The 12,066-nt window shown below is 42.0% G+C and overlaps 1 protein-coding gene across 1 annotated transcript in view; it reads left to right on the top strand.

Moving 5' to 3' along the window:
* The window catches only part of LOC111951019 (homeobox protein PKNOX2), a 130,317-nt gene that overhangs the window by 105,731 nt on the left and 12,520 nt on the right, over positions 1-12,066 (top strand). The window contains exons 9-14 of the mRNA XM_023968982.2: positions 1,812-1,931; positions 2,538-2,614; positions 2,955-3,130; positions 3,528-3,758; positions 8,968-9,159; positions 10,897-11,039. Of these exons, the coding sequence (XP_023824750.2) occupies positions 1,812-1,931; positions 2,538-2,614; positions 2,955-3,130; positions 3,528-3,758; positions 8,968-9,159; positions 10,897-11,039 (939 nt within the window). The remainder of the gene's footprint in view (positions 1-1,811; positions 1,932-2,537; positions 2,615-2,954; positions 3,131-3,527; positions 3,759-8,967; positions 9,160-10,896; positions 11,040-12,066) is intronic.

The following is a 12,066-nucleotide window of genomic DNA, read 5'->3' as shown; positions in this document are numbered from 1 at the left end:
TCCTTAGTAATGTGGACACCGAAGAACTTGAAACTCTTGACCCAGTTAGAGGAACAGTAGTAAAATATATTTAGTTAATTGATAACACTTTATTTGAGATATAGTCTTTATCATATCGTATCACTGTCATAAGAATAAATAATAAATATATCCTGCCTTAAGATAATGACTGACAAACTCCAAATACTCTCAATGTCATGCAGTATATTCATTTTTTCTTACCATTAGCTGTCACCAGAGGGCATGCCTGTCTGTTAGGAACATGTGACGACAGTACTAGCATGAAAAATGAGTATTAGAGTAATAGTATAATAGCTCACGTGTCATTGGCAAACCTAAGAAATTCGGCACACTGTGTTTGCGAAGTATCACTTGTTTTTTATGGTAACGTTTCATCCTTTAGCCTATGTGCTAAAATGTTCTCCTTGATGAAATGTGCACTTGTTTATTTTTATTTGAAGTCTAACACACCTGCAAAGAAAGCTCTAGATGTCCGAGTGGGCGAGTGCATGTCCCTTTAAACCCATGCATTCCTCATGTTCTGAAGAACCTCACACAGGAGGTCCATATCTGAGTCAGACTGTCAGACCACCCCTATGCTCGGCTATGGAGTAGACTGTTTAGTGCAGTACTCTGCGGCTGTATCAGCTAGGCAGGAAATACTGTGTTTGACAGACAGCGGCGGCCTCTGTGAATACCCAAGACCCAGCCGAGGCAGCGCTCTACACGTGGGCTGGGAATAAAGTGCATCCCTGTAGCTACACCACCGGCAAACTCCCGGTTATGATACCCCGGCTCGGTGCCGCCAATTAATTCAACCCCGCTTTCCCGGAACACCATTCCCTGGGCCGAGGGGGATGGGGGAGGGATTTCCACACCCCAGCTGCAACTGTGATGAGGCTTGTTTTGTGTGTTTTATATATTTATATCAGAATCAGTTGGGAGCCATTTCTTTTTAATGACTTTACAATGCCAGTGTCTGCATGAAATTAATCACATGCATTTTTAGCTGAGTATATTTATGTATTTGTTTATTTATTTTTGCATTTTGTCCTGCCAATGTTTTCATGATGGGTTGTTAAATATGAATGAAGGATCTCCACTTTGATACTGTTTGCGCCAATGACACAGAAACTATTTGTTTTGTGTGTGGACCAGAGATGGACATTTTGAGATTTCATACATAGTGATCTCATGCCACTGTAGATGCCTTGGTGTATGTGCGTGTGCGTAGATGTGTTTTCTTGCACACACACACACACGCAAACGCACGCATGCACACACACAATGCTTCTATTTTCTATCAGTGGGGACATGCAAACAAAAGCCTCTAACACATTGCTGTTTAAACTAGGACACTGGAACAGTTAATTACCATTGAGTTCTCCCCACCCATCTATACTGTAAAACAGAAATCAGCGAATTATTGAAGAAGTGCTTTTTCACGATTTTCTCAACCACCCACTGAGTTGGCACAAAACTCTTATCAAAGCCAAAGTTTTAATTACAAGCGTTCTACTTGTACTCTCTTGTTTTCCCACCACACGTTGCCAGGTTTTTGAGGCAGATTTCTCATCTGAGCTCTCTTTTTTAGATCGGCCTCGCAGATTTCTCTGAGTCAAGGGTGTTGCGAATCGACATTCCTTCCTCGCCTTTTAATATAAGTATCATTACTCAAATTGGGTTGCTATGGCAACGGTGAAAAGGGCGGTTCTGCATTTGCCAAAGAGACGAGTAATTGGCACTCTCCTTTTGTTACCATGGCAATAATAACACCCCATCCCTTTCTCCATCCCTCTCTTCCATCGAAGGTAAACCTGGACTTGGCTTCACTCTTGGACAGTGATGACAAGAAGCACAAAAACAAGAGAGGGGTCCTGCCCAAGCACGCCACCAACATCATGCGCTCCTGGCTCTTCCAGCACCTCATGGTTAGCTAGCAACATTTCAGTGTTCATATCAATGTTAATGTGTTGGAGTTAATCAAAAGAGGGCCAGCGCACTCTCAAAAAGTTTGTTTGGTGCATAAAACTGTTGTATCCAGATAAGCAAAACATTTGATGGAAAAGTAAAGTAAGCTTTATGCAACATATTTTTGAGTGCAGAACCTTCACATTTTTTTCTGATGTGCTGCTGAACTGGTAACAGGGCCAATATTCATCTGTAGTCCATGGGTTAAGCTATGGAGGAAGATATTGAGAAGAGTCGAGCTATGGAGGAAAAGCGGGGTGAAGGGTTTAGAGCTGATCATCTAGAAACAGCCCCTATAGCTTCTACACCAATAGGCACTAGGGATCTGAATGAATTGAGTAGGTATAAGCAAGATGGTAGTTCCACCCTGTCTGATAGGCTGAGGATTTTTAAAGGTGTAAAATAGGTAAACAGGTTAGACTGAGAAGTCAGCATGAAGATGGTAAGGGTTAGGGATGAGAGGTGCGAGTGGAGGGTTTGAACTATTAATTCACAACAATTCTAATTGAAATTGATTCAACTTTACTGATGGCACTCTAAATATCTTATATCTTTCCCTTTTGTAGCATCCCTACCCAACAGAGGACGAGAAAAGACAGATTGCAGGACAAACCAATCTCACCTTATTACAGGTCAACAACTGGTAAGATTGTAATACTACTACTGCCAATGCAATATGACATGAAAATCAACTGGCTAAAAGTATGGATGAAATTAATAGTGAATGATGATGAGTTCAAACTTCAGTCCTTTGCTCTACCACCTAATGGTGATTCACAACATATTGGCGCCATCTACTGGTCTAAAAATGCTCTCAGTATCATAGAGTACAAAACCCTTACAGAGAAAAAATTCTGTCTCTATGTTTCTCTTACACTTGTCTCTTTGTCTTTTTATTTGTCTACTTTCCTTCCCTCTCCCTCCCCTCTCCATCTCCCTCTCTGTCCCTCTCTTTTTTTCTCTCTCTCTCTCACAATCTCTAGGTTTATCAATGCTCGCAGGCGCATCCTCCAGCCCATGCTGGATGCCAGTAACCCAGACCCAGCTCCCAAGGCTAAGAAGATGAAGTCCCAACACCGTCCAACCCAGCGCTTCTGGCCAGACTCCATTGTGGCTGGAGTCTTGCAGACACATGGACCTCACTCTAATAACGCCGACAGTACGTCACTAAACCATTCGAACGTTCTGTCCATGTCTGTTTGTCTGTTTCAACACTCTAGACAAAAATTGGTTGAGTCAACATGGTTCTCTTGTAATTTCAACATAGTTTCCTCGTTATTTCAACCTACTTTATCAAGGGAATCATTTTGCATCAATGTGCATAGTTAATGTGCACATACACACTCAATAGTCATGGATCTTTAAAGCAATGGATCAGCAAAATACAGTGAATATTGGCATGGCTATATAGATTCCACCACATTATACCAGTCCATTATTTTTAAACCCATGAGGGGGATTGAATGAGTTCATCATTTAGATGAGAAGGGTAGAGAATCAAAGGCCGTTATAGTGTGTTAACCCTGCGTTGCTTGCTTCTCCTCCTTCTCATACAGACCCCCTAGGCTTTGACAGCCTCCAGCCCCTGTCCTCTGTCTCAGCCACACTGTCCATGCAGCAAGCCATGCTCGGGGGAACCGATGACTCCATGGATGGCACAGAGGAAGAGGAAGAGGAGGAAGAAGAGGAAGGGATGGAAGAGGAGGAGGAAGAGGAGGATGAGGATGAGGAAGAGATCGAGGGAGGAAGGAGAGATCTGGGCATGGAACATAGAGAGGGACTCGAGTAATGAGAGATGTTAGAGGACTACCTTTTGACCTTTTGACACCTGGGTTGTGTTCATTACTCACCAAATGGAAGAACATTTTGACAGATTTCTCCAATAAGAAACAGTCATTTTCAATTTCTGTTGCCCTAATGCACACAACCCAGCCCATACACAAAAGAAAATGCTGGGTTGTTTGCATGACCCAACCTCTGGGTTGCAGGCATTGGGTCACATAGTTTGGTTGTTTTCTTTGAAAAAAACAAGATTGGGTTGTTGATGCTGGGTTATTAAGATATGACCCAGCGGGTCAGATCAGAAGACTGGAGGCGTAGCCTTCATATAGTTATTTTTGGGCACCCGTGAGAGTAAATGTCATTCTGGTTCATCTGTTCTGTTATCACATGTTAAGGTTGAACACGGACAGTTTTGTAGCTTTAATGAGGCTTACAAAAGTGCATGAGTTCCTTGAGCTTATGCAAATTCCAATGGTAAGATAGTTACCACTTTGTTACAATATGTAAATAACATTTTAGAATATGTCATTTGCAAAAATAGTCAAGTAAAATAGACATGTACAATGTACAAACATAACATGATGAACAGGTAATAAAGTTACTCTCATAGGTGGCCAAAAATAACTATCTGAAAGCCACGCCCCTAATAAGCCCCACCTCCAGAAAAAAGACTCAGCTACTGGGTCAACCCAGCATGAAAGTGAATAAAATCCAAATTTATGGTAAAATTAACCCATGTTAGGGTAATCCCAACAACCAAACATGCTGGGTTACCAAATAACCCAAATTGGGTTGTTTTTAACCCAGCATTATTTAGAGTGTACTCTCCCGCTACAACCCACACCTTCATTCAAACTCACCCCTTGACCAGCCCCTAGATTCAGCCATAGACACACCTCGAATGGGCTTTTTGTTTTTTCTACCATGGATGTCTGTCTAGAAACTACAGATCCGTCCCATCAGAACTCTTAAGACTGAAGAGCCTATATGAGGTTGAAGGTGTCCTAAAATGGACACCATACTATGTGGACTAGTGGGTCACCCCAATCCTCTTATGTTTTATTACAGACAAAATTGATGACAATGACAATGAAGAAAACTATGAGTTGCTGTATGTGAGTTGATTGTGAGCTGTACTGTAGGTCTATACCTGGCCATCACGTTGGGTTCCATGCTTTGGTATCATCGATGCCTTAGTCCGTTTAAATGACTCTTTGGTTCTCAGGTTGACTCCATTGACTCCATAAGCACGACGTGGTCATACTGTTTTCCACACAAGTTTTCATGACATTGATGATGAGCGATTATTTGCTGCAACAAAATTGATGTTTTCAGGTATGATAAAAAAAGTCTGAGGCTGCGGATCCGTAGGTAACCGCCCCCTTCTCGCCCCTGCCCCGCCCTGTCCCGCCCCGCTGGATCCCCAGGAAAGATCTGTACCATGTTCTGCGCATGTTTTTCTTTACCTACAGTATAATTTACGCACACATTTTTGTGGTTATCCTCCCTTGATATTTCTTACTGTCAGTCATGAATGATAATCTTTCAAGTTCTACCGGTGAACGTCCATGCAGCATCTGCATGCCAATCATTTGATCTCAATCAGTTTCATGGGAATATGCATTTAGATCTTCTTAGTTATGTACAGTGTTGTTTTGAATTATGTACAGTGAGTGAATTTTAGAACAGATGGAGTTAACAAACTGTAGCATATCTGTGTTTTGTTTCAAATAAAGCACATATTTTGCCTAGAGGCGCACGCTGTTCATTCGAGAAAAATGCAACCATTCTGTTATATACAATACTATCATTATGTGATCTTGCGGACATTGATTCAGCTTTGATTTAACTTTATTAAACGAGCACCGTTCACCAGAGTAGCCTGTTCTCTAGAAGTAAAGCAGACTGCAGAGACTGTGCGTAAATAGAGAATCCCGCACATGCGCCTAAGTTGTGGGACCTTAAACCCCCAGGAAGAAAAATCCAGTAAAAGTCGGATCCGCAGCCACTCCTTAAAAAAACCATTTAATTATTTGCATCTATGAGCAAAAACGTTTCCAGTAACCTGACAGCACAAAGTATGTATATTAGATTTGTGACATTTGTGTTATGTTGTTGAAGGCTTGCATATTTATTATGTTCTTTCTTAGAGCTCTCAGAAGGCGGTTCAAGCGGAACCTTCTTTGTAGAAGGCACAAAGTTACTGTTGTGACGTTCTGGAGGTCTTGCAATTGCGTGAATCTGAGTTATCGAAGATACTGATGGCCAGTCAAGCTGACAAAATCTCTAGACTGTAAAAAATGTCACATTGAGAATTCACATGACAAACAAAACACTGCCCTGGTAAGTGTCTCAATGAGTTAAAGAAAAACACACCAACATGGAGAGAGGTGATGTCCTCAATTCATATTAACTGACAACCTTTGCAAGAAAAATGCAATTTGAAGCAGAAGCCTGGAGATTTAAAGAGAATAGTTAAATTCCTGCCATATCTTTTACGTGAAGGATTTGAAGAAACTGTGAAAACTAATTTCAGCTCTCTTTTTGTGCTAAATGAAATCCACAAAATGGAGTCACCTATTTCTGATGTGATGTCTTGAAAAGAAAAACCTGTTCTTGAATTTTCCTTGGTCTTTGTGAAGTATGTTCTTCATTATTCATTTTCTTGATTGCTTATTTTTTAAAATGGTTCTTCCAGCGCAAGTGACAATAGGGGATTTTTTTTATTTTCGTTTGTACACATTAATGTCATAATCTATTCTGTTTCAATAGACCATTTTTAATAATTAAAGATATAAAGCTACTCGTTTGAGTATCCTTTTGAGGCAGAAAAATGTGTACAGTTCCATTTGTATGCATATGACATTGATCGCACATCTTGAGCATACAGTGTACATATTAGGACAGGCTTAGTCTCAGCCTATTATAGAAACTGTATGAGTATGACACAGTGAATGTGTGAAGTTTTGTGTCATTATACATCATAACAGCATCTTGACAGTGTAATAGCCCCAGCCCTCCTCCCTGTCTCCAGATTAGGAAATACAATCCAAATAGTTGTGAATGATGATGTCATATTTCAGTACCCTTATCTGTTGTGGTGGTTGTTCTATCTACATCACTCAGAGGAAGCACACTGTGAAGGCACTAAAGATAACCCCACATGTTGTCATGAATGTGTGCCTGTTGCTCATTGATAAGTCTTGCTCTAGTGCTCCTGTCAGAAAAGTTCACCCCAGTCACACTACCTGTTGCAGGCTGACACTAACCCAACGCTGGGCCTCTGCTTTGCAAACAAGAAAGACCACAAGAGTTCCAAGTATTAGAGAATAACCACAGTTCTCCATGTTTTTAACTGAATCCTGCCGTAAACAAACTACCCAAATTACAGATGACTCTAAGACCAAACGGCCTCAATGTAGAGAAACCTCTTACATTTTCTTTGTCTTATATCCCACTCACCGGTTGTTAATCAAGCCTATGATTTGGGTACCACACAGATGTCTTCCCAGCTTTTCATTTGTGTGATCCATATAAATACAGATTATCACTTCACATTTGCTGAATATGATACAACTAAGATCTTCTGTAGATCGCCATTATACATTGATTTCAGACATTCTGCAGTTTATCACTGGTATGGACACACACACATGCACACACACACAAACTTGGACGCACGTACAGTACCAGTCAAAAGTTTGGACACAGCATTATTCTACAATGTAGAAAATAGTAAAAATAAAGAAAAACCCTTGAATGAGTAGGTGTGTCAAATTTTTTGACTGGTACTGCATCCATATACACCCCCCCCGGGCGGGCTGGCACCTGTGTCTCACTGGGCTATGGCTCCAGCGAACCTACGGCCATTGGTAGTTTTTAGCTGGCATTTACATAACAATGACTAACTGTGAACTTTTAATATTTTGTTTTTACACAGAGGCTAATGGCTTCTAGCAAAGTAACTGTTTTGATTCTGCAGAGGTTGTTGATTCTGCTCTTCACAAGTCTTCACTGTCAGTCCTAGCTATGGAAACACAAGTTCCACAGTATAACATAGGGGTGTATACATTAGTGTAACACGGGTGTTACAGTCAGAAAGGAGCATAAGGTTACCAGTCCCATCAGCAGTACTGAAATAGCTGTAGCAGACAGAGCCTAAATGTAACTGCCATCCTCCATACTATGCGCTAGAAGCACCATCTCTGGAGCCAACCTGAGGTAGAAATAGGAAGGGAAATGAAAGAGGCAGGAAAAGCCACTGGTGCTGGGGCCTTGTTTGAAGTGGTCTGCTACCATGGCAGTCAAGAGCATGGTTGGGACATCAGTGGATAGCAAGGGCAGTGTCTCATAGGTACACACATGCACACGTAAGTCAAAACCCCCACACACACACACACACACACACACACACACACACACACACACACACACACACACACACACACACCCGCTCCCTACTGCCATCTGGGCCTCCAGCACACAGCAACAGTGGTCCCTTGTAATTAGACCCATAGACCCAGGAGCCAGGCCCAGTCCAGCCCAGTCCCAGCCTCTCATTTAGCAGGGCCCTCATGGACTATTTAAGGGCCTCGCCAACACAGCTCTGGTCTTCAGAGGTCCGTTTGGTTCAGTTGTCTCACTGCATTTAATTTCTGGATTTCCATCCTCCAGTCACTGGAAAGAGCAGGCAGATTGAAGGTAACGTGGAGGCTTTTTTATTATCATGATTTAAAGGCTGTTGACATTTAGGGAGCTAGAGGTCTGTAGAATAAGTGGTATTTATTTCAATGGTTTAAATGACTGATGTATGTTTGGTATTTACCTTATGGTGGTACAGTATTGTCAACTGAAGAGAAATATCTGATACCATTTGTCTCTTCTCATCCTTAGCCATAGTTTTGCATACAGTTATGATTCCGTCACACAAAGAATACCAGTTTTAATTCTCAAATTGGACATCAAAACTATACATGGGCAATCTGAAATATGTATCAATAATTAAAGAATACAAAGTACTGAATACAAAGTACATTCTAATACACTACAGGGTAGGACATCTATTTTCCCTAGCTAACCCAAAAACTCTTGGTTGTTAGTTGGGATTAGATCGTGCCCAGGCTAAAAACTCTTCATGCTCTATAGAGCTTAGTGCTATCAAGTCTCAGTGGACTCAGGTTGGAGTAAATCCAACATTTTTTTGTCCCTTTCTAGGCCCCAAGATGTCCATCGCTAATGCAGCTGCCCAGGCCATGCTGTCAGACGCCCTGCTACGCGACGGCGCTGGCGGCAACCGCATCGGTCACCTGGAGCTGGAGCTGCCACTTGACAAGGTCATCAAGTTTGTGTCCGTGGGGCTGCCCTTACTGCTGGTGTCCATGGCCTTCGCTCGCGAAATCTCCATCGGTCAGTCAGTCTGTCTCTCTCCCTCCCCTTGTTTTGCTGCACATTTGGCCCATTATGAGATATTCATTTTCTTTCCTCTCTTTTTGCCTATCGTTTCCTTTTCTGTGTTATTTTTTCTTTTCTCACGCCTCTTTTGTCCCATGTATCATTGTGTCATCTGCCTCATTATCTTTTCCTTTGCCTCATGTTTCTCTCTCTAGTCTCTTCTCTCTAGTATTTTCCCTTCACTGTGTGGGAGTGAGAACCTGTGTTTAGGCTATTCGATTAACTATTCAAAAAGTTCATTCTAACGCCTCTCATGAATTGCAGCAGTATCCTATTATTTTCAATGAAGTCTTTACATGTATTCATAGCATTTACATTTGTTTCCTGATTTGAGTTGACATGTACTGGACCCCAACCTTGGTCAACTGCAGCAACAACACTAACACACAACAATGTGTGTGGTAGCGGCAGCCATAACAGGCTACGTACAGACAAGCTTATTTCCTCGTTTCATTGACATTGAGCTAACGATCGTCTTCCTACGGAGCTGGCCTATAATCAGCCGCTACAGATGCTTAAAGGAAGGGGGATGATTGAGAGCAGCGTTCGCCGACGCCGCATTGCTCGGTAATTACAGGCAACCTGCTGTTTTTGCAGCTCTCTATCGAAGTCAAATGATAGGATATGTTAATTAACTGGAAGATGTTGCAAAACAGAAAACAGTCTAGGAACAGTTGATGGATCTTGGCCCTTCTTATCTGGTTTGTTTTCTGCTTTATCTTTCGTTCATTGTCTGGTTGGTGTCTGTGTTGTGTGTGTTGTGTGCACCTACGGCTGCAGACAAGATTTCTGCCACAGCTACACATAGCTGGGTGAGAAGGAGCCCTTGTTGTACAATGTGTAACAAGCAAGATAGGGATGGCAATAGGGGTTCTTTGTCAAACTGTCTGTGGTAGAAGGAACATGCTTTGTTGCTGTCAGTGTTCCCTTGTAACCTGACGGTCTTGTTAAATAGTCCATTTCAGATACAGTATGTCCCCAGCTATCTCAATTTACTAAAAGACACGCACACACACACACACACACACACACACACACACACACACACACACACACACACACACACACACACACACACACACACAGTTTCACATCTACATCGTGTTACATGTAATCTGTCCATGAACAGTAATGACATACTAACATGCTGCGCCCTAGTATGGGCGCAGCATAAGCCTTCTGCATGTCCTGTCAGTAAATTTATGGTTGCATGAGCTTCTTTTAGGAGACTCTCATGGATGTGGAGATGTGGAGGCTGTCTATAAAAATAGGCGTCCTGCGTTTAACTCAGGGTTTCCTCTGAAGCGCAAGGGGCACGCCCGTCGCCCTACCCTGCCCTCCCAGCACTGCTGTAGGGGAGATAGACTGAAGGGAAGGGTGTGGACCCCTGGCTCTGTGGTTCAACCATTTGTATGGTGGAGCGGGCTGGGCTCGGTCCTGAAAAACCCCTACACATTAGGAGAGTAATACCACCCTATTTTAAAACCCAGTTTTCCATTTAGAAACATATGATTTAGATTTTTTTACATTTCTGCTTCTGGAAAAGGGACACGTACACATTAAGGAATCTCTCTCTCTCTCTCTCTCTCGTGTGTTTATGCCTATGCATGCAAGTATGTTATGTGTGTGCACATGCATGCATCTTTATGTCATCGTAATACCTTTACAAAATAGTTAATGTTTTTCCTCTAGGCCCACAGATCAGCTGTTTCCCCCCCAATAACTTTACAGCCAAGCAGGCAGCCTACGTGGACACGTACTGCTGGGACTCCCTGATGCACCATGAGTTTGACACAGATGGAAACTTTGAGGAGCGATCCCTCTGGGTGCACAAGGTAAAGCTCTGTTATGTTATGATGGAACGAGAGACATTTGCACACACCTTAAAGTGGAGCTGACAGTGTTTTAACTACTTTGCAGATATGAATATGCAGATATGCTCATAGGGCGGAGCACAATTGGCCCAGCGTCGTCCGGGTTTGCCCGGGGTAGGCCGTCATTGTAAATAAGAATTTGTTCTTAACTGACTTGCCTAGTTAAATAAAGGTTAAATAAAATAAATAAAAAATAATAAAATGAAACAAACGATCATAAGGTCAGTCATAAATATCAAATTCCCAGTGTATGTTACTAAACCAACTTTATAAGAGGTTCTCAACATTTCATGACGTAGAGTAAGGCATTGTTGGCAGAATAGATGTATACAGTTCAATGCATTATCAATATAATTCACCAATACATTTCTTGGTAGTCCAACAAATATTGCTATCAGGTTGTAAATCACAGCTGGCCTGGTGCATTGTTTGCTGCCTCCAGCCATTCGGGATTCAGTTTCAATGAGTCAATATTTAGGACAAAAACAGACGAATGTAACTAAGGCTGGGAATGTCAATACAATCAACCTAGCAAAGGGCAATGTCAGTCATAATGTGGCTAATAGGCTAGCTTGTCTATTTATAAAGCTATTTATTTAGTGAGCCAAAAACACAGAGCCTAACGGTTCTGGGATGATATTATTAGGTGAGTGGGTGAGCGGTGTCATTTGGTTTGCTAGCAAGAAATGTGAATCATTTTGTTACCTAGCTATGCTGAGCTTAATTGACTGTTAACATATCTCTGAGTTGTCAATCAAATGTACTTGGCATCGATCAAATGGGTGAGGAGGCAGGCAAGTTCCCATTCAGTTAAGACGTGGGTTAGGACAAGCATGCATTGGCAGGCAAGCTGCAGAAGGACAAACCGGCTACTATTCCCCATAATTTATCAGTGCAATTTTGACGGCCAACTACAAGCTGAAAATGTTTGAGAGGGTTTATCTACTGTTCCCTTGTTAGATTTGTGCTCATCTCGTACTAGCCAACA

Source organism: Salvelinus sp. IW2-2015, linkage group LG23 (assembly GCF_002910315.2).
Source record: "Salvelinus sp. IW2-2015 linkage group LG23, ASM291031v2, whole genome shotgun sequence".
NCBI lineage: Eukaryota > Metazoa > Chordata > Actinopteri > Salmoniformes > Salmonidae > Salvelinus > Salvelinus sp. IW2-2015.
This window is presented reverse-complemented; position numbering and strand designations above follow the sequence as displayed.